Source organism: Salvelinus sp. IW2-2015, linkage group LG2 (genome assembly GCF_002910315.2).
Source record: "Salvelinus sp. IW2-2015 linkage group LG2, ASM291031v2, whole genome shotgun sequence".
Classification (NCBI taxonomy): domain Eukaryota; kingdom Metazoa; phylum Chordata; class Actinopteri; order Salmoniformes; family Salmonidae; genus Salvelinus; species Salvelinus sp. IW2-2015.
In genome coordinates, this window is record NC_036839.1 from 11,595,842 (window position 1) to 11,620,102 (window position 24,261).

The 24,261-nt window shown below is 43.6% G+C and overlaps 1 protein-coding gene across 1 annotated transcript in view; it reads right to left on the minus strand.

The window, feature by feature from the left end:
* Window positions 1-24,261, minus strand: part of LOC111974350 (kalirin-like) — a 334,940-nt gene that overhangs the window by 131,659 nt on the left and 179,020 nt on the right. Inside the window, 5 exon segments of the mRNA XM_070447056.1 lie at window positions 1,828-1,994; window positions 5,797-5,992; window positions 9,238-9,412; window positions 12,063-12,232; window positions 18,416-18,607. Coding sequence (XP_070303157.1) covers window positions 1,828-1,994; window positions 5,797-5,992; window positions 9,238-9,412; window positions 12,063-12,232; window positions 18,416-18,607 — 900 coding nt within the window.

Here is a 24,261-nt window from a genome sequence, read left to right on the forward strand (position 1 = left end):
CACTCACACTGACTGTTTGATGTAGGGTGTATCCTGCAGGGTTCTCTCATTGTGTGTGCGTGTGCGTGTGCGTGTGCGTGTGCGTGTGTGTGTGTGCGTGTGTGTGCGTGCGTTGGAAACAGCTATGGACTCTCACCAGTCCAGTTCACCCTGATTAGCCATAGTGTGTTTGCGAGTGCATATACAGTGCCTTCAGAAAGTATTCACACCCCTTGACCTTTTCCACATTTTGTTGTGTTACAGCCTGAATTTTAAATGAATTACGTTGAGATTTTGTATCACTGGTATACACACAATACCCCATAACATCAAAGTGGAATTATGTTTTTCGAAATGTTTACAAATTAATAAAAAATGAAAAGCTTAAATGTCTTGAGTCAATAAGTATTCAACCCCTTTGTTATTTGAAGCCTAAATACGTTCATGAGTAAAGATTTGCTCAACAAGTCACATGATAAATGGCATGGACTCTGTGTGCAATTATAGTGTTTAACATGATTTTTGAATAACTACCTCATCTCTGTACACCACACATACAATTATCTGTAAGGTCCCTCAMTCGAGCAGTGAATTGCAAACACAGATTCAACCACAAAGACCAGGGAGGTTTTCCAATGCCTCACAAAGAAGCGAACCTATTGGTAGATGGGTAAAAATAAAACAAAAGCAGACACAGAATATCCCTTTTAGCATGGTGAAGTTATTAATTACACTTTGGATAGTGTATCAATACACCCAGTCACTARAAAGATACAYGCYTRCTTCRTAACTCASTTYCCGGAGAGGAAGGAAACCGCTCAGGGATTTCACCCTGAGGCCAATGGTGACTTTAAAACAGTTACAGTTTAATGGCTGTGATAGGATGGATCAACAACATTGTAGTTACTCCACAATACTAACCTAAATGACAGAGTAAAAATAAGGAAGCATGTGCAAAATAACATGTATCCTGTTTGCAATAAGGCCCTAAAGTAAAACTGCAACAAAATATGGCAAAAAAATGAACTTTATGTCCTGAGAAAAAAGTKTTATGTTTGGGGAAAATCCAATACAACACATCACTGAGTACCACTCTTCATATTTTTGTTATGGGTGTTCTTGTCATCAGCAAGGACCAGGGAGTCTACTTTCCTACAGAGAGTAGGAGACAAATGCACCTTTCAGCAAGACTATAGCCTAAAACACAAGGKCAAATATACACTAGAGTTGCTTACCAAGACAACATTGAATGTTCCTGAGTGGCCTAGTTACAGTTMTAACWAAAATTGGCTTGAAAATATATGGCAGGACTTGAAAATGGCCGTCTAGCAATGATCAACAACCAACTTGACAGAGCTTGAAGAAATGTTGTACATTCCAGGTGCGCAAAGCTCTTAGAGACTTACCCAGAAAGACTCACAGCTGTAATCGCTGCCAYAGGTGATTTTAACATTTGAGTCAAGGGTGTGAGATATTTCTGTATTTCATTTTCAATAAACTTGCAAACATTTCCAAAAACATGTTTTSACTTTGTCATTATAGGGTATTGTGTATCACAGGAGGTTGGTGGCACCTTAATTGGGGAGGAATGGTATCAAATACATCAAAGACATGGTTTCCATGTGTTTGATGCCATTCCATTCGCTCCGTTCCAGCCATTATTATGAGCTGTCCTCCCCTCAACAGCCTCCACTGTTGTGTATAGATGGGTGAGAAAAACATCTAATCCACTTAGAATTCAGGCTGTAACACAACAAAATGTGGAATAAACCAAGGGGTATAAATACTTTCTGACGCCACTGCACAATATGAGCGTGTGTATGTGTGTGCATGCGTACTCCCACCCACCTGTTTGACCTCTGACTGCAGGTGCCGGAGCTGCAGACACTCCTGCAGTCTCTTCTGGGTCTTGTCAGCGCTGACGTCCAGCTCATGCTGCTTCTCATGGAGGAACTCCAGCAGCTCCTGGACCTGAGTGGCCAGATCCACCTCCTTTTCCCCAGTCAGCTCAATGCCTGTACCACCACACGAAACTACTGTCACTACCACATGAAACCATACAGTCAACGCATAGTTACATTCKATAAGTTAGCCTATTCGGTTGTCGGTTTTAAATGTTCTGCTTTTCTTCCTGTCAGCAGAGTCTGAACGCTTGGATTTATTTGAGTGTTTCCAACTATCACTGGGCAATAGGAGTTGCTGCAGACCTGTGTGGTATATATGAAGGATGTGTTATAAACTGTAGCACTAGGTGGAGCTAGTCCACTAGTCCTTCTCCATTTCAATCTGCCGTGTTCCTTCTCAATTAACAAATTAAATCCCCCTACTTAAAAAGACAACACTTCCCTTCAATGTCTAATTAAATAATGACTGTGATTACCCCAAACCCCAGGGTTATCAAGTCTATCCCAAATGGAACCCTATTCCCTATGATGCACAACGTTTGACCAGAGCTAGGAGGAGCACCACTCCAAAAACCTGCAATGAAACTYTCCATACTGTAAATGTACACTATAAAATGTGACACTAGTACAGCTGGCTATTTTAATCCCCCATCCTGAAATATTGTCTAGAGCCCAGCACAAACCTTTGGAGGGCTTAAGTCTCCATTGGTCCTGACTGAGGGGGATGTCACAGTCCARYKKGMSCARYKYYGGSWSYCSKYYYTMMCKSKMKRWRCKSCTCCKRCCCCTRCCTCCCCCCTCTTGGCACAGAGTGATGGCTGGCACGGTGGATGCTCCTCACCCCTCTGGTGTGTGTGAGGGGGGCTATGGGGAGGTGGTGTGTGTGCGTCCCAAATGGCACTCCATTCCATATAAAGTGCACTACTTTTGACCCGGGCTCATAGGGCTCTGGTCAAAAGTAGTGTATTATATAGGGAATAGAGTACAATTTGCGATGCAGCTCAGGTCTCGTATTAAGCCCCATGCAGTGCAGTGGGGATGGTAAGAGGATTGTGCTGAGGGAGAAGGAAAGCCATGCTTTTTTAACCTAATTCCTGACTCCTCTCTCTCCAGATGGTTAAATCCAGATTTGACCCGGCACCTCTGATGCTGCCTRCCTCCACCCCATCCTACTATCAACTCCTTCCACTTGGCCCAAGTCAGGTGACCTCTGTTCTCTCTGAGTTGGCAAGGCAGCACATTCTCAGTAACATCAATGCTCCTGTCCCAATCTCTGAACCCGCAGACACAATAGGAGTCTTACAGCCAGAAACGGACTGGCACATATCAGATGGGCTTTTTAATTTTTAGCCCAGCGGGCCTGTCTAAATCGTTTTTTAGTTGTTGTGCAGAATGATCATTGTTTGGCAAATAATGGGAGCCTCAAGGGAAGAAATGGGACTGTTTTTGGGCCTTCAAGACAAAAAAATGTGCCTGTGTTAGAAAAGCCTGGACCTCAGSTAGAAASMMGMCTTGTGTTTCGGAYGACGCATGGCTCTTGACCTTCGCCTTTCCRGAGTCKGTACGGGAGTTGCAGCGATGAGACAGAAGTATTACAATGTAAACATARTTTTAACCTGCATATTTCAAGACATGGCATATGGGGSTGTAGTGAGATARCCAATGGACTGAACGATTCTCTTCTCATCACTCATCTTGAAAAAACGTATACTTAAAACTTGAAATATATATATACTACAAAKTTGGAAGTCAATCAACCCACCATCAACACAATGGAAAAATCGAATGATTTATTATTGAAATATTGAAATAGCATGGGTGACCGAGAAAAACAAATTGATACAATTTAAGGCCAAGTGGCWAACAATAATGCAGGCACTAGGGATGGGGGTGTGAGCATGCGGTTCTGGGCAGATGAGATGTAGTCAACGTTTGTGTGCGTCTGTAAGTTCTTCTTCGTATGTATAAGTTTGTAAATGGAGTAAAAAAMACAAAATACAAAAAGAAAAAAGAAAGTTAAAGGAGAAATGCTTGGACCTAAAAAAAGGAAGGCCTTAAAAATACTTCAGCCACCCAAGTCATAAACATTTATAAATGTTCCATCCCTAGAATAAATCCCTTTTTTCCTGGGTAACCCAGGAAGTGTTATTCATAAGCATTAGAAAGTATATACTGTAAATAGGCATATGACTGGATTTGATTASAGCTTTGATCTAGCCTGATGCTACCTAAGCCTGAAGAACCATCCATAAAAAAAAAATGATGAGCCCTACATTAAAGACATTTAATGATCCCAAGCCCAAAAAAGCCCAAATGATTGCGCCGTTATCCAACACATATATGATATAGTCTACTGCACATTACGCACAACAGAAAAACAAAAGCCCATAGATGTAGCAAGCTATATGCTCCCTTGGGTAAATAAATGAAACTAGCTCCTGTAGTCTAATCTTTTGGAGTGTGAACTGTATTACTGTACTGTATTGTATTATACGGACTGTTGAAACCATGATAAAGCGGGGAGAGAACATGTGATTCTGGTGCAGCACATGCAGCCTACAAAGTTACAAGTATAGGCTAGTGAATTTGATTTTATTTATATTTTGAAATATGATAGGGCCTATTTGTATAATTAGTAGGCTGATGCATATACAGTATATAACTTTGATAATATTTCCCCTAATGTTATTAGCCTACCTCCTCTTTCTCTCTCTATTGTTGCTTCATTCCTTCCTCGCTTTCAAAAGTTAAATGAAATAAGTTATGTTGTCCATATCTTCATCATTCTAATGACATCCTTGAATAATATAGATGCAGAAGGCTTTCACTTGTCTTCACAAAGACAGAATGCTTATGGGTCTGAATAAATAACTCCTATAGCCTACCGCCATCGCTCGTTCGCTTTTCTTTCAAACTACCCGTGAGTTCTATTTGGCTGCTTTATTTAACATTCAGCCAACAAGAGTTTGCGTCCCTCTTCGAATAGTCTATTGGCATAAAAAAAATGCACAAATAAAATAATGTCCAGCAAGCTATTCTAGTCTAGCTTTTCCTGCATGGGACTCCAAGAGCTAAGGAGCGTTTAGTAATGAGAGGCCAGCGGAGCACAGGTGCGTGTGTATTGGGCAAGAGACAGAGGTTGTAAGTTAGAAGCTTATTATGCACAACCCATCATTAATTAGATACATATAAGGATAATACTGCATTGAATGTATTACTGTATGTACTAAAGAGGTAGGCTAGGACATCTATATATAGGGCTATATATCAATGTAGAACAGGATTGTCTGTTTTGGATGCAATTAGAATGGAGTTGATGGAGAGAGAGAAAGACTGCGAGAGCTTTCACGCGTGCACTGATTTAAAGCAACCATATTTGATTGATAGGCTGTTTTAAAACTCCGCAGCTGCAATTTAAAAAGGTAAAACCTTTACGATTAAAAGATAAGGTGACCCGAAAGACAGATAGAGATGGGTAAATCAGACGCGCATTCGGTCTTTATATTACTGTAGCAAAGACTATGCTGAAGACAATGCAGGCCTACCTGTCACAATAAAAAAAAAATACCATGATGACATGATAGGTCCATATGCATTGTGAACTGCACTTCATACTGAGATGGGCTGTCTGTCCCCACCCTGAGCGTTGATCATTCATCATGCAGAGGCCATAGAGAAGCCAGATTTAGACATCGCATATAATGTAACAGTTTCATTTCACYCCATGCTGTTCATATAAATAATTTATTATAATTTACCGGTTTCTCGCAGTTATTTATCCTGGGAAAAGGGAGTGGTTTTGGCTGGTAAATCCCGGTAAATCTCGGTAACAGGGTTTCCGCTATTCAAAATATGTACTCTCCCTCCCTCCCTTCCTTGTAACCGGCTCTGGTCTGGTCTCAGTATCTCTCACCTGAMGCCTGGACTTCCATGATGTACTGGTGRAGGTCCTGTCCCTGCTGCATCACCTCGAAGGTCATGTTGTTCATGGCCAGCTTGCGCTCCGTGTGGCGCTGCAGCCGCTGCTCGGCCAGGGTCAGGTCCTCCGAGTTGAAGTCYTTCACCTGGCGCAGCAGGTCCTCGTTCCACGAGTCCAGCTCCGCCGTCACCTGCAGGGAGGTCAGCCAGGCTAGGTTAATGATGTTAGTGTTGCACCTGTGTGGGCCAAGGTACTCACACTGAGACCGAGTYTTATCGATTATGAAATGAAGTCGTTATGTGCAGCTCAGATGATACTGTGAAAGATGAAGCTACACCAAACYAAGCTATTCCACTGGACATACAGTACATTACATGGATAGAAGCTATACAGCTCTCCCAGTATTATTGTTCTTAATGACAGCATTGGGTAATAAACCCCCCCCCCCAAGTGAATTACTACTGTGGTCATTTACGTTCCAGTGGTAGTCTTTCTTTTATTCACTGTGGTATAATGCCATGTTTTTCTGAAACTGTAAGAGCCTAGATACACCCACTGGTAATTCACGGCACGTCTCGGCCTAGGACATACTAAAGAGCAACACTGCTCCACACTGCAGTTCAGTGGAGGCCTAGACCTCATCAGGGACTGCATAGACAGTTATCTATCAAAGTCAACTGACATTAGGTCTCTCTCTTAAGCTAATATCATTAGATTACTGTGTGGCCAGCAGATGCCATCTCACAAACACACGAACACATTCTCATGCGCACACACACACACACCCACACATGCAAACAAGCACACACACGTACGTATGCACGTACACACACGTAGTGGAGGCTCCTCATAAGAGAAAGGGGAGGACCATCCTCCTCAGTGAATTTCAGAAAAATACAAATATTGAAACATTAAAAAAGTTATAATTTTCAGGTAAAACTATACTAAATATACTCATGTCACCAAATAATTGATTAAAACACACTGTTTTGCAATGAAGGTCTACAGTAGCCTCAACAGCACTCTGTAGGGTAGCACCATGGTGTAGCCAGAGGACAGCTAGCTTCTGTCCTCCTCCGGGTACATTGACTTCAATACAAAACCTAGGAGGCTCATGGTTCTCACCCCCTTCCGTAGACGTACACAGTAATTATGACAACTTCCAGAGGATGTCCTCCAAACTTATCAAACCTCTTGTTGTCCACCCAATCAAAGGATCAGCAAATAAATCCTAGTACTTAGAGCATAAGCTACAGCTAGCTAACAAATTGAACAACTTAATTTCTTCTTCAACAATGAAGGAGAAGCAAGAGAGAGAGAGTGAGAAAAGAGAGAAGGGGTTAGCTAAACTCAGCAAAAAAATAAACCAGGACCCTGTCTTTCAAAGATAAATTGTAAAATCCAAAATAACTTTCACAGATCTTCATTGTAAAGGGGTTTAAAACACTGTTTCCCATGCTGTTCAATGAACCATAAAACAATTAATGAATCAATGCCACTGCAATTGAAGGTCACAGTTATGAAAACATTAGGACACTAAAGAGGCCTTTCTACTGACTCCAAAAGCAAAAGAGTCAACCAAAAGAAAAAAAAACGACCAAAAGGAAATATGCCCAGGATCCCTGCTCATCTGTGTGGACGTGCCTTAGGCACATGCTGCAAGGAGGCATGATGTGGCCAGGGCAATAAATTGCAATGTCCGTACTGTGCAGACGCCTAAAAACAGCACTACAGGGAGACAGGAAGGACAGCTGATCGTCGTCGCAGTGGCAGCGACCCCGTGTAACAACACCTGCAACAGGATCGGTACATCCGAACATCACACCTACGAACAGGTACAGGATGGCAACAACACTGCCTGAGTTACACCAGGAATGCACACATCCCTCCATCACTGCTCAGACTGTCCGCAATTAGGCTGAGAGAGGCTGGACTGAGGGCTTGTAGGCCTGTTGTAAGGCAGGTCCTCACCAGACAATCACCGGCACAAACCTACCGTCGCTGGACCAGACAGGGAATTGGCAAAAAGTGCTCTTCACTGACGAGTCCGAGGTTTTTGTTGCTCACTCAGGGGTGATGGTGTCAATTTGTTTATCGTTGAAGGAAATGAGCGTTACATGACGAGGCCTGTACTCTGGAGCGGGATCGATTTGAAGGTGGAGGGTGCGTCTGGTCTGGGACTGTGTGTCACAGCATCATCGGGCTGAGCCCCGTTGTCATTGCAGGCAATCTCGACGTTGTGCGTTACAGGGAAGACATCCTCCTCCCTCATGTGGTACCCTTCCTGCAGGCTCATCCTGACATGACCCTRCAGCATGACAATGCCACCAGCCATGTCTCAGTTGTTGAATCTTGCTATGCTCATACAAATACTTACACATGTTAAGTTTGCTGAAAATAAACGCAGTTGACAGTGAGAGGACGTTTCTTTTTTTTGCTGAGTTTATTTTTTGTATAATTTTTTTCCACTTTCACTGACTTTTCTAGCGAATGTAGCTAGTTAGTTTCGCCTACTCATACAACCGGCTGAAAACAGAGAAGGATTCTAGGTTAGCTAGATGGCTATGGCTATCCAACACTGGAACTCTTCCAAGTCAAGGTAAACGTTTGGTTGTATTCATTTATTYCCACCGGTACCCACCAGTGTATCTGCTAAACTACATGCTGTACACTGTACTGCATGACTGTAGCGGATTTACTAACGCATTAGTTCTAGTAGCTATGTTGACTAGGACGTTAGCTAATATAGTGATAACGATGTAGGCTGTGTGTAGGGGTTAGTGGTTATGAAATTAAATGAAAGTTTGGCTTGGAGTTTTTTTTCGCCTGTTGTGTTGTGGAATGAGGTCCACAAACGAAGGGAAAAGCTGAGAGGAGGAGAGCGTATAGATGCGAGAAGGAATTATACAACGAGCAAAGTGYTCATGCTGTTTGTTGGTGGCTGCTATGAAAGTGAACTTTGCGGGGATCAGGGGTGTATTCATTCCGCCGATTCTGTTGAAAAACGTTTCTTAGACGGAAGAAAACAGAACGAAAAGGGGATAAACATACCTGAATTTGTCCAATAGAAACTCTCGGTTTGCAACTGTTTGGACTAGTGTTTACACCCTAGATCAGCTAGATGCAGGCAATAGCGTGCAAGGCGGTATTGAATGTGTCACTGTCTGTCATGTTGATTACTCACWTTTTTCTCCTGACCTGTGCACCTACGTTGTAAACTTTAATTTGTAGGCTAGGTTGTAGCAACCTTATGATGGGTATCGGGGAAAATGTGTAATAAAAATAAGGCCATGCTCATAAAAAAAATGTATCGTCCTCCCTGAACTTAAACGGCACCGCCGTTGGCACACACCCAGCCACCCCCACGCACAGACCGTCCCCCCTCTCCCCCTCCTTTCCCTTGACCCCCACCCCCCGGCCTCTGGTGCCTCTCACCTCGATGGTGTACTGCTCAAAAATGCGTAGCTGCAGGAAGATGTCCAGCTTGATCTTCCTCTCATGGAACAGCTCCTCCATCTGGCCCTGGGCCTCGTCCAGCTGCTGCAGGACACTCTCGATGTGGGCGATGGAGCTGTTGTGGGGCATCTTGTTGGTGGACATGGCAGCGTCCCTGGAGGGGGAGAGAGAGAGAGAGAGAGAGAGAGAGAGAGAGAGCAGCAAGATTTGTGACCTGTTGCCACAAGAAAAGGGCAACCAGTGAAGAACAAACACCATTGTAAATACAACCCATATTTATGTTTATTTATTTTCCCTTTTGTACTTTAACTATTTGCCCATCGTTACAACAACATATATAGACATAATATGACATTTGAAATGTCTTTATTCTTTTGGAAATTCTGTGAGTGTCATGTTTACTGTTCATTTTTATTGTTTATTTCACTTTTGTTTATTATCTACTTCACTTGCTTTGGCAATGTTAACATATGTTTCCAATGCCAATAAAGCCCTTGAATTGAGAGGGGGCGAGAGAGAGGGAGGGAGGGAGGGATTGTTGGGGTTATTGCTTTGCTTGTGTTGACAATGTAAGTTTCTAACTTTTCATGTCAATAAAGTACATGAGAGAGAGAGAGGCAGAGAGAGAGAGAGAGACAGAGAGAGACAGAGAGAGAGAGACAGAGAGAGAGAGACAGAGAGAGAGAGACAGAGAGAGAGAGAGACAGAGAGAAACCCTGAGCTGTGAGATGGGTAGTACTAAGGGAGCAACTCAAATGGCACCCTATTCCCTTTACTGCGCACTACTTTTTGACCAGGGCTCCTAGTGGCGCATTTCCATTCAGGATTTACCCAAAAGGCTCAGACTTTTCTGTTTCCATCTACGCGGGACTGCTCCCGTGTCTCACTGGGCCATGGCTCCGGCTGACCTGCTCTAACTTGCAGCCCAGCCACCCCAGGCCATTGGTACATTACTGATGTCATTTACATAACAATGGCCAACTGTGAACTTTAACACCTTCTCACAAAGCAGCTGTCTTAATGATGCAGAGGTTGTTGATTCTGCTCTCCCCAAGTTCTTAGTGTCACACTCCGATTGGAAACACAATTACACTAGAGTTCACATTAACATAACACACTGGTGTCGGGGGGGAGTCTCCCTGGAAATGCGGCACTAGGAGTCTGTTCAAAAGTAGTGCACTATATAGGGAATAGGGTGCCATTTGGGACAACATAAAATATAACGAGCAAAATAGGAGCAACAGAGTGTTCTTGTCATGGTGTTAGTGTTCAATAAGGGAGGTTGTAAAATATGTCAGAAACGGAATAATCCAATTCTCCTCACTGTAAAGGCACTTTAACACACCTGCCCTTGGAGTGGATGAGCAAACATTTTTACTTAACTAGGCAAGTCAGTTAAGAACAAATTCTTATTTACAATGGCTGCCTACCCCGTACAAACCCTCRCCTAACCCGGACGACGCTYGGCCGATTGTGCGCAGCCCTATGGWACACCCGATKACGCCACTTTGTGATACAGCCCGGGATTGAACCAGGGTCTGTAGTGACGCCTCTAGAACTGAGATGCAGTGCCTTAGACAGCTGCYCCACTCGGGAACACCTATCACCACYTAACACCTATCACCATGTAGTATTGAACTTATAGTGTGGAAGTCTAATGGTCTGACCCTCTTGACCCTCTGACCCTCTTGACACAAGGACCCGAGGCCCATAAAACAAGTGAGTGTGTTTTGATGACTGCAGTGAAATGGTATTATTATTATTATTATTTCCATCACTCTTGACAATACATTACAGTAATTCATAAATCAAGTGCTGATCTAGGATCAGGTACCCCCTGTCCGTGTAATCTTCTTCATTACGATGTGAAAGGCAAAACTGTTCCTAGATCTGGGCCATTCATAAAGTTTCTCAGAGTAGGAGTGATAATTTAGGATCAGGTTCCCCCTGTCCGTGTACTCTTACACCAGGGTTGGGCTCAATTCAGAACTGATTTGAGAATGCCTCATAAATTCCAATTCAATTCTTGAATATGAATCGAATTTGAATTGAAGTAGTAAACCGAATACAGAATTCGAATTTGAATGAAAGGAAATACAATACAATTCAGTGAAATTCAATGAAATTCAAATGCCTATTCTATTCTATATTAGGTGTAGTCTATACAAATATACAGTACATCTTGTACATAGAACATCCAAGGCTACCTGGGTTGGCAGGTAGCCTAGTGGTTAGAGTGTTYMACTAGTAACCGAAAGGTTGCAAGATTGAATCCCTGAGCTGACAAGGTACAAATCTGTCATTCTGCCCCTGAACAAGACAGTTWACCCACTGTTCCTAGGCCGTCATTCAAAATAAGAATTTGTTCTTAACTGACTTTAAATAAATAAATAAAAAAGTGCTATATTCTTTGTTATCTGAAAGTGTGACCTGTCAGATTCAATGAAACTCTCATGTTCTATGACTGGGTGGAATTTCTTTGAATTGCACTGAKTTCAATTCTACTTCCTGTCAGTCAAACTCKAATTAAAATTATACTTCCTGTGGGGTTTGGCCAATTAAATCAGATTTTCAACTCATGAGTTGAATGGGAGTCAATTCCAAAATTCCTAGATCAGCACTCATACTCAGATGARTTATGAAATCAGGCCCAGTATGAGCGCTGATGTAGGATCAGCCCCACCGCCCCCTGCTGGGCTGTAACACATTCCGGGGGAAGTTTCTGGGATCAGCTTTCCCTTCCCCAATCCAAACCTTAACCGGTAGTGGTTAAAAGGCTCAACTGATCCAAGATCAGCACTGACCTGAGCTGCTGGATGAGGTCCTCTCCCTCCTTGATGACGTTGAGCGTAGCCTCCAGCGTGGCCGTCTGCTGCTGCTGGAACTGCTTGATGAGCTCCTGGACTGACTCCACCGAGTCTGAACACACCTCCTCCAYCAGCTCCTTCTGGAGATCCTCCATCCATGTCCACAACTGGAGGGAGGGAAGGTGAGAGAGAGGGATGAGAGAGAGACAGCAACACAATTAGACCCAACCAAATCAAGAGAAAATAAAAAGATACTTACTTGACACATTGGAAAGAATTAACAAAAAAACAGAGCAAACTAGAATGCTATTCGGCCCTAAACAGAGAGTACACAGTGGCCGAATACCTGACCACTGTGACTGACCCAAACTTAAGGAAAACTTTGACTATGTACAGACTCAGTGAGCATAGCCTTGCTATTGAGAAAGTCCGCCGTAGGCAGACCTGGCTCTCAAGAGAAGACAGGCTATGTGCACACTGCCCACAAAATGAGGTGGAAACTGAGCTGCACTTCCTAACCTCCTGCCAAACGTATGACCATATTAGAGACACATATTTCCCTCAGATTACACAGATCCACAATGAATTCGAAAACAAACCCAATGTTGATGAACTCCCATATCTACTGGGTGAAATGCCACAGTGTGCCATCACAGCAGCAAGATTTGTGACCTGTTGCCACAAGAAAAGGGCAACCAGTGAAGAACAAACACCATTGTAAATACAACCCATATTTATGTTTCTTTATTTTCCSTTTCGTACTTTAACTATTTGCACATCGTTGCAACACTGTATATGGACATAATATGACATTTCACATGTCTTTATTCTTTCAGAACTTCTGTGAGTGTCATGTTTACTGTTCACTTTTATTGTTTATTTCACTTTTGTTTATTATCTACATCACTTGCTTTGGCAATGTTAACACATGTTTCCCATGCCAATAAAGCCCTTGAATTGAATTGAAAATGTGAGAGAGGAAGGGAGAAAGGTTGGAGAGACAGGAGGGAGGAGGGAGAGGGCGGAGAGAGAGGCAGGGAGGAGGGTTGGATGGAGAACGAGTGAGAGAGAGAGAGAGAGAGAGATTTAACACTACAGTACACAACATACCCACACCTTGTGGGAAAGCGTGTCAACAGATACAACATGTGCAATGTTGAGGACAACTGAACCACTATGTCAAAGTAACGCAATTGCTTAGTCAAAATAGACTAACTTCAGGTTTTTGCTTCATATGCACAATACATACGCAGCATATCTTTCTCTTTAGACTAATTGTTTGACAGCGGGGAAGAAAATCCATTTCCATCTCCACAATTAGCAAACTGCTCCCCAAACACACCTAAAATAGACTTCCATTCTTCAAGCTATAGTGATTTTTCACAGAGCAAGATGAACCGGCACTTTAATATTTCAGTTAGGGAACAGAAGCTTGAAATACAATTACACACAACACCTGAAGCATAATCCGAGTAAATTGGCAGGAGATGTTCGATTGTGTTAAGGCGGAAATTAACCGCAAAGTTCAGCATCTGCTTTGTCATCTTTTCAGCATCCGTCCATACACTAGCTTGGCAAGACTTTGTGCACGTCCCAAATGGCACCCTATTCCCTATAGGGTGCACTACTTTTGACCGGGGCCCTTAAGGTTCTGGTCAAAAGTAGTGCACTGTATAGGGAATAGGGTGCCATTTGGGATGCAAACCTCTTTCACTGTTAGTAGTTAGAGCTCTACTGCGATGCACTGTTGATGTTCTTAATTTACATAAACCCTTTGTGGACATAGCTGTGGTCTGCTAGGCCTGCTGTTCCTCAAACGCATATTCATAGGACATTATGGTAATCGTGATGCTGCTCTGCCCTTTTCACACTCTCAGAGAAGTCTGTGTTTGTGTATGTGTGTGTGTGTGTGTGTGTGTGTGTGTGTGTGTGTGTGTGTGTGTGTGTGTNTGTGTGTGTGTGTGTGTGTGTGTGTGTGTGTGTGTGTGTGTGTGTGTGTGTGTGTGCGCACGCACGTGTATGCATATGTTGGAAATTCGTTTCCCTCATTTAAGTTTCTCGTATCTAGAGTTAAATTATTTTTGCCATGAAAATAACAACAGTTCAACAGTAGTGCAGCCAGCCATAAAACAATGCTTGGATTTACTGATTGCTAAGTGACTCCCAAGTGGCGCAATGGGCTAAGGCACTGCATGTCTGCATGACCCTGGTTCGATCCCGGGCTGTAACACAACCGGCCGTGATCGGGAGTCCCATAGGGCGTCGTCCGGGTTAGGGGAGGGTTTGGCCGGGGTAGGCAGTCATTGTAAAATAAGAATTGGTTCTTAACTGACTTGCCTAGTTAAATTACTTTTTTTTTAAAGTGTTCATCAATAGATAATTGGAGGATGGAGAGCACTACAACAAGAGCACTTCAAGTGTTGTTTAAAGCATGGCAGTGAGGGAGAAAACAAGCTAATCATTGAATCATCAGATACAATGTATCTTACAAGTAACAAAATGACTAAATGAAAAAAACACTAACAGACAAATTGTATGCCAGGAACCACAAAAACACCTTCCAAGATATTAAGAATGTCATCTCTCTCTAGTGACATACTGTATGCATCCCAAATGGCACCTTATTCCCTATATAGTGCACTACTTTTGACCAGACCCCATGGRAAGGCGGAATGGGGTGCCATTTGGGATGCACYCTACAGTATGTCTCCATGTAGACCATTCTCCCATATAGGGCTCCGGTCAACAGTAGTGCACTATATAGGGAATAGGGTCCCATTTGGGACAAAACCACTGCCATCATTTTCACAAGAACCTATCATATCATACAGATACAGATGGAATTCTCTCTGAGTCTCAAAGGGTTAACAAAATCCAAAAAGCAGAGGTTGCCGTCTCGGTGGTTCCCATGGTAACGGCTCCCCATGACTGAACTGAGCACGCTCAGAATTGAACGTGCTTCTCTGTGTGACTCCTGCTCTAGCTGAAGGATCCTGGCTGTGCTGTGCTGCACTGGGCATGACACACACAAACAGCTACCACACACTTACACACAGATTTCACCATAAACCTGAATTAGGATAAAATAGGTTGTGACACAGCAGTTGTAATCCCGGGTTTGGATTACTGTAACAGAATATACAGTACAAACACACACTTCACACTTACACACTGATTTCACCATAAACCAGAGTTCAGACATGGGATTAGGGTGAAATAGGTTGTGTCACAGCAGTTGTAATTCTGGGCTATTACAATACAGTCTATTACAATATTACAGGATTCCTGGCTTTGTAGTATTTTAATAGACTATACACATATACATATATGCCATACTTCTAAATGTTAAGCATATGAGCTAGGAATATCCTGTGACTTCTATTCTACAGATGCTTTCATTCATTGTGTTTGTTCATCCATGAGCCAGGAGTAAAATTAGCTGAATGTCAATATCTCATTATCTAATTTAACCCGGAAATGAGGTAAGACATTCCAACAGGTGTAATTGTAAGTTACTACATTTACACTATATTTGTAATACCAAACACTAAAACGCCTGTTGGAAATGAATTTGGGGCAATCAAAAGGCACTGATAACATTCTCTAAGAGCATACAGTGTGCCTACGGGCCCTGGTCAAATGTAGTGCACTATATAGGGAATAGGGCGCCATTTGGGACAGCCGTTTCTCTTTCTGTGTCACAACCATGTGGCYGACAGACAGAGGCTTCCCAACAGTCCTCTCTGTGACTGCTAAATCACGGCTCTGATTGCTTTCCTCGTCTGTTTGATGGTGCAGCTCGACCTAGCACTCAGTCAGCCYCCCAGCAAGCCTGCCGAAGACCAGCACGATGGCGTCCCAAATGGCACCCTATTCCCTATTATAGTGCACTACTTTTGACCAGACCCCTATGGCAAGGCGGAATGGGGTGCCATTTGGGATGCACCCTACAGTATGTCTCCATGTAGACCATTCTCCAGAATGGAAATTACCCTCTTCCTGCACGGCACAGCAGCCACAAGCATTCCTTCTTGTAAGCTAATTGCTGCTTTCTGTGGCTCTGGTAGAAAGTATATTAAATGCCAATTGATATAAAGGCAAAAACACAAGCGCAAGCTGAAGGCGGACGCAGCCGAGGAGACAACGGATTAGGAAAATGAAAAAGATACCTCTGGTCATACTTTACAGAGGGGTAAGGAGTGACTACGCCTTCGTAAAATCAAAAATGCTTGGGCGGAGCGCATCGTTTTGATTTACGTGAGATGAGAATATACAAAATCGACAAAACTTCCTCTTGACAGGAAACACCAAGGTTAAAAGTTGTCGGTAATTGTCAGTTGAGCCAGTGTTGATTTTTTGGCATTAGCGACACATCCGATGCAGTGAGTGTGCCCTTGCCAATTTGACCATGTCGTGTCATTAGGCTTTTAAAAAGTAATGCCATCTCCTCTAGTGGGCTACTACTACTGACCAGCCCTATAAAGTGGGGTTTGGACTGTGTCCCAAAKGTCTCCTTATTCCCTATGTAGTGCACTATTGATCAGTGCAATAGGGCTCCGGTCAAAAGTAGTACACTATAGGGAATAGGGTMCCATTTGGGATGCAGCATTGGTCTCTACATTAATCATGGATGTGGCCTTGGCTTTCAGGATAACACTCAAACCCTAGGAGTCTTATCTCAGGCCATTCTTGGCATACGTTTGTTTGCATCTTCAAGCCAAGCTCTCAAAGCCCCTTAAAGCCAAATATTTTTTTTCTGTTCTATCAGAGTCCAACGTTTCATGGTCTACATCCCAAATACCTATTCCCTACATAGTGCACTACTTTTGACTAGAGGCTTTGGTCAAAATTAGTCCATTAGGTAGGGAATAAGGTGCTATTTGGGATGCAGCCCTGAGCTGTCCAAGTGGAGGCCACTTCTTGGGGCCAAGTGGCCCCGTCGGTCACTGTTAACAGGCATGTTCTGTGTGACCGCTACTTCATATCCAGCTCTGGTGTCCCACAGAATTACCACTTCCCTTTGCTTAACTCCAATAAAAATATCTACTGTTGACTGCCAGAGTGATCCCACAGATCCCATCATCCATAAGCAATCTACCATACTGGATCATGTAGCCGGGAGCCAGCCAGTCAATTACTCCAACCAAATAGGCTTTGCAAAAGATTAGGGAGTAGCTGTTGGAAATAGTACAAGGTGGAGACTTAGGCTTAAAAAAAGTAGCAAAGTGTAATATCAGCTGTATACATGCCCGTAAAATGAGCCACTTTCAAATCATTGCCATTTTGACCACTATATTTRCTCAATCTGAGCGTTTCCTTTCCCATCAGTGAGACTGAGCCGCTAAGATGCTTCATCAATCACTCTCCCTAGTCACCCTCTGCTCCACGCTGTGCGGAGCAGCTGCGACTCCTAAAGCCACATCCCCACTGCCTCTCATAGATCACTGTAACATCACAAAATAAGGTTCAAGGTATAGCCATTTGTAGAGGGGAGATGGTGGGCACCTTTATTCATTTTCTAGCACACTTCTTTTGACCAGGGATATGGGCTATAGTAGTGCACTATATAGGGAATAGGGTGCAATTTGGGGGACACCCACACTGTCTTCCTGAAGTCTCCAGTTTAGCCCTTGGCTGGCTCACAACTGGCATGGATCAGGCTGCGCTAAGTAGAGCAAAGACTCCCTGCATACCTTAGTAATCTTGGTGTGATCCTCTCTTAAGGACTTGTATGTCTGCCCTGTCGGTCTATCTGCAGTGATCAGTGACACTCACAGACGGGCATCTGAGGCTGCATTAACTCGAMCCGCAACCCCTTGCCAACTTACTGCATCTTAAACCCAACCACATCCACTGCCACTTACGGTAATATTTTGTACATGCATAAAGAAGGGGTAGTATTGCAGAGCCCGTGGTCTAGTGATAACCACTCTTACTTTATGCACATGTTTGCACTCCCCACCAAAGCCTGGGGTTCAATCCCCGGCGCCACCCCTCTACCTTGTTTCTTCCACTTCCTTACCTGTCTCCCTGTCTGATTTCAGTACAGTCTSAGAAAAATCCACTTCAAAACAAAGGTCACTAGACCCCATTATGCTKTTGAAGACAGAGAGAGTAAACCATCCTGAAGGTCCTTCAGATCAGGGCTCTTGCATCTTTAGTGTGGGTGTTGAAGGTAGACCGACAAGGCTACTGCATCCTACCACATCCACTCCCATTCTATCATACCATACTATGCATAAATAAAAAGGAAAAGGTGTCCGGGAACCCCAGAACTTCCCAGACATACAGTAGAACGTGATCCATCCCGCAGGTCATGTAGGTTAGGGGTCGGGGGTCAAATGTCTTACCTCTTTGGTGTGGGTGTGGAAGGAGACCGACATGTCCAGCAGCAGTTTCCTCTGCTCCACCCGCCGMACAAAGTCTTGGATCCTGACCTCCAGGTGCCGTGCTGCTTTGTAGATCTCCTCCGGGTCACATTCCCCAGTCTGGGCCAGCTGCTCGGCCGCCTCCAGGAGCTTGTCTGCGTTGGTGTAGGTGTTCTGGAACCCAGAGAAGACAAGCAGCTCAATTAGATGAGGACAACACAAGCGGGTAAAGAACTCTATCTGTCTAAAGTCTCTGCTCTCTGCAGGGCCCGACTACTGCAACGCTGAGGCCTCTTGAGTTGGTAGAYAATTGTGTCTGTTTGTCTGCACTCTGTCTCCGCACGCTTTGACTGACTACTGCCCTCTGATGTCTCGCTCTCTCCTCCACCGCCAGAGACAGACAGGACCTCTCTCTCCGATTGGCGCCTCCACTAAACTGCCTCAAAAACAGTTCCATTCACACGTATACAGCAGGGCCATCGGTGCAGAGTGGTATGGTAAATCCCTGGCTATCTTCCATATGTGCTAATCCCACAGCCTGGCAGGGGACAAGTGTGGTCTCTGGATGGACACAGCAGTGGAGACCAAGTCAGTAAAGCAACAGCCATTAGGGCAGGACAGATGAATGGCTAGATAACACGTAGCATATAACACTGTGCTGATCCGGTTGGGATGGGATGGCCCCATGGCTCGGGACCTGGTAACCTTCTGTAAGGTCGTGGCAGTGAGTCACATTCACTGGGCCAAAGGGTACCCTATTCCCTATATAGTGCACTACCTTTGACCAGAGTGCAGAGCTCTGGTCAAAYGTAGTGCACTATAAACGGTATAGGYTGTCATTTGTGATGCATCCTGGTCCATTTAGGAATAGAGACGGACCCTGACTCAGTGACCCACTACCTGGAGAAGATGTGACACTATGGGCCAAATCATAATCACAGTCACGTAAATAAACTCCTACCGTATCTATCTCCTTATCTGCCGTGTCTGCCTTTTTCACGCCGTCAAAATATCCCAATCCATCAATTTTTTCCAAATAAAGCAGAATCCCACTTTRACACACAGTCTCTGTGTCACATTGGCATTAGCTCTGGCTCAAATCGAATTTATTCCCAGTGAATAGAGAGGGTCAGCGCATTATACGGCGTACAATGAAGGGTCAATTCAATGGACATGGATACAGTKAACAGGATTACATTTGGAGCGTCCATATATAAGCTGATTGTACAAAACATTAGGAACACCTTACTAATATTGAGTTGCAAACCCCTTTTTGACTTCAGAACAGCCTAGATTTGTTGGGGCATGGACTATACAAGGTGTTGAAAGCGTTCCACAGGGATGCTGGACCATGTTGGCTCCAATGCTTCCCACAGTTGTTTCAAGTTGGCTGGATGTCCTTTGGGTGGTGGACCCATTCTTGATACAAACTGGAAACGGTTGAAAACCCAGCATCGTTGTAGTTCTTGACACAAACCGATGCACCTGGCACCTASTACCATACCCTGTCCAAAGACACTTAKATATTTTGTCTTGCCCATTCACCCTCTGAATGGCACATATACACTCAGTGTACAATGAGTCTATAAACATTAGCAACACCTGCTCTTTCCATCACATAGACTGWTGAACCCAGATGAAAGCTATAATCCCATATTGATGTCACTCATTAAATCCACTTCAATGAGTGTAGATGAAGGGGAGGAGACAGGTTAAAGAAGGATTTGAAAGCCTTGAGACAATTGAGACATGGATTGTGTATGTGTGCCATTCAGAGGGTGAATGGGCAAGACAAAAGATTTAAGTGCCTTTGAACYGGGTATGGTAGTTACGTGCCAGCTGCACCAGTTTATGCCAAGAACTGCAACGCTGCTGTGTTTTAGCACTACTTTTGACCAAGGTCCWTAGGGCTCTGGTCAAAAGTAGTGCCCTATATAGGGAAAAGGGTGCCATTTCGGAGCCAAAGTGGTGCGTTGGGTGTATTCCACACAGCAGCAGAAGGTCTAGGCAGCACACAAATTTCATCCCATCAGAAGAACTCCTTCTCTGTCTTTGGTCTGTCTTCTCTTCTCCCTCCAGAGACGTGAAAATCAATAACTCCATGCAGGCTTTCCCCTCACAGAGTTGGCTGGGCTGACGTGGATCCCTCCCTCCCTCCCTCCCTCCCTCCTCCCTCCTCCCTCCCTTCCCTATCTTTGTCTTAGTCTTTTTTAATACTATGCTGGATTCCTCTGTATCGCTTTCATTCAATCTTGTTGAACGCGGCAGGACTTTTATGAGCATGATGCCAGAAACAAAAGCTCTGTGCCTCTCTCTCTCTCTTTCTCGCTCTCTCCATATGAAAGAGGAAAAACTTCTGTTGAAGATGAAGAGAAAGAGGTATTGGCAAAGGTATTGTGAGAAATAGGTTGTGAGGGAGTAGGGAGACTCTTATTTAACTCAAAGTCCTGGTTGTCTGGCTATCTGTCTGGGCACGGTGTTGACAGTGGACTCAAATGTACCAAGGACTACTTTGTCTCGAGGCTATAAACTGTGATGCACAACTCTTCCTTCAGAAGTGGAAAAGCAGGATTCTGAACAGTAGATTTAGACTGTAGTCAAGCCCAAAGTCGTCCATCCTCTAAAACATGGTGTTAGCCCTAGACATGACACTCACTTCTACTGTGTCCTGTTTTAAATCTGTGCCTTTCTCTTTTGTCCTATCTCTCTTTTTCACCCTTTCACTTCCTCCCTATCTCTCTTTTGCCCTCTCTTTCAGCCTCATTCTCTTTCTCGCCCTCTCTCTCTTTCTCGCCCTCTCTCTGTTTCTCGCCCTATCTCTCTTTTGCCCTCTCTCTTTTGCCCTCTCTTTCAGCCTCTTTCTCTTTCTCGCCCTCTCTCTCTCTTTCTCTCGTCCCATTAAGAAGGGCTCAGCCTAAACAAATATTTTAATTTTATTCCTCATAAATTGCTCGATGATATATTATGTAGAATATCAAATAAAGGCTTGTGCGCCAATCTCCTTTGATAAGGTGTCTTGGGAAGATGATGGTGCCATATGTACATATCTTAATGAGCTAAAATCTAACATATTCCAATATGAAGCACTTTATTTGATTCAGTAAGCCATTTGATCCATTCTGCAGGAGTAGGAGTGAATTAAACATCCTCATCTCTTACACTTCCCCAGAGAGAATTTAATTGGTGGAAAATAGGATAAATAATGTGGAGTCTGATATTCAGATCTAAGTCTGGACCGGCCTCTCAGGTTGCATCCCAAATGGCACTCTATTCCCTATATAGTGCACTAGTTTTGAACAGGGCCCAGACTTTGGCTTGCCCTGAAGAAAGACACGTCGTCCATCTTGAAAAAGTGGCAAACCGTATGACCCAAATCAAGCCAATCCATCATCGGAGGGGCTAAAATATTGCCGTAATACCCGGATTACACATCCTTTTACCATTAAAACTCAGCCCTAAGCACTGCTGTTATCACTAGTCACGGCTCATGCTGCTATGGTTACACTCAGGAAGTTAGCAAAGTGGAAGAAATGTGCCTGGTGATTCTAACATTTTCCTATCTTGCTGGGAAGCCGGGTGGTATCAGATACAGATGTAGGATCTTAATTTGATCAACCTGTTGCAAGAAAACTTTCCTGAAATGAAGAAAATTTAAAACTTGTAAAGTTTTTCAGGTTTAAAAAGGTTTTGCAATTTCCACTTTGAATCAGACTTCCGACTTCGTATTAACCCTGACCAAAATAACCGTTCATTATTCACATTTCCTGCAGTTGCTGCAGGATACATTTCCCGGAGTAGCAAACTGACTCAAATTATAACCTCACATCTGTATTATCTCGCAAGTACTGCTTTTAGGTTTGCAACATTTTCCAGAATCAAGAGGGAGTAAGCAGGAAAGAAATGCAAAGCTCGCAACTGTCCTCATTCCTCGCACATGTGATGATCATTATGCCACCACGGGGCACTGTGTAACCACAGAAGCACGACTTGCTTACGTACAACAACAACAAAAAAATAAGCTTATATTATTTGTCCCTCCTCTCTTATTAAGATATGGAGTCCAGACAGGCTACTTTAGGAAACTTTCTGAACAGACATAGAGAGAATTAGCAAACACACACACACACACACACACACACACACACACACACACACACACACACACACCTGTCTCTTATACACATCTAGATGTGTATAAGAGACAGGGCTACATTATAGCACAATGCTAAAATAATGTTGCCTATCAAAAGAATTGACAAGGAAAGTTTGAAGGGGGGAGAGAGAGACAGCTATAGTAGTACTAGAGAAGTGGGTTATGAAACTATTGTCCAAACAAGTGACTTATTCTAGAGGAAGATCTAGACGATCAAAGGATACACTGATCACTCATGATTGGCTGCTAAATATAGGCTACAGGTGTCCCCATAGGTCTAATATTTRAATTGAGGAAGTGTGATCATAATAGTGTACTTGATAMGTGTTTATGGATGAGAAAGTAAACTTCCCATTTCCTAAAAACGAGCTCAGCGGGTAATGGGGATTCCCTGCTTTGCGATCTGTTGCCTACGTCAACAGCCAGGCTTTCATTAAAGAGGCCTAGGCACTATTCTTTTCTATTGCACATTTAATTCAACTGACGCATTTGGCGATGTTCCACTTGAATTCATTGGCACAAAACGTGCGTCAGAGCAAAATACTGTTTTGTCTCTGGCTTGCATAGCACAGGTGGTGGTTGTCTAAATTCACTGTAGTAGGGTAGGCTAAAGTATATAGGCTAGCATACGAATGGTGGATTAATAGACCAGCATATGAATTCACTTCTAAAGTACACTTCTCTGTTCCCTTCTTGCACAATTCATGCATCTCGGGCTGGCATCTCCAATGGCCTCTCTCTCTCTCTTCCTCTCTCTATTCCTCTTATAGCTCTTGAACCAGTAGCCTATGTCACGACTTCCACCGAAGTCGGCTCCTCTCCTTGTTCGGGCGGCGTTCGGCGGTCGACGTCGCCGGATTTCTAGCCATCGCCGCTCCATTTTTCATTTATCCATTTGTTTTGTCTTGTTCCCTGCACACCTGGTTTTCATTCCCCAATGACACTGCATGTATTTATTCCTCTGTTCCCCCTCATGTCTTTGTGTGAAATTGTTTTGTGCTGCGCCAGACTGGTGTTTGTATATTCAGTGTTTTGTCACGAGGTATGTTTATTTGTTTGAACATAATTATTGTGACTGTTTGCGCGTTTTGCACTTTTGCCAATTGGTTGGACGTTTTGAGGCAGTGGCGTCCGTCTGTTGGTTTCTCCTGCCTCAATAAAGTGTGCGCCTGTTCACAACTCTCTGCTCTCCTGCACCTGACTCCGCTACCAGTACGCACACCATTGACAGCCTAGCCCAATGCGTGTCCCAGAAGTAGCAATATAGTTTGGTCCCTTATTTTGAGCGATGAAATATATATACAGTATATACTGTATATATATGAGGAAAGYAGCACCTTGCMCTTGCTTGCTGYATATAAAATAGGCTACAGCGTTCACAATGAACTGGCTGGGAAGTTTGAATGGCCAGAGCTTCTCTGGTGTGATGTGATCACATTGGCTGGTGGTAGAAATGCAATAAACAAGGATTCCTCTATTCTCCCCACGCCGAATATTTATGTTCACAATGAAATGTATTACGTCAGAATGRCCAATGTTAAAATGTTTCCAATCAAATGTATGAATTAGGATAGGAGAATGTTCTATCAGTCTAACATGCATAAACATTGTGATTGGGAGATACCTGCGAGGGTTATCGAATAAGGTTCAAATCCTCTGATCTCCTCGAGCTCAT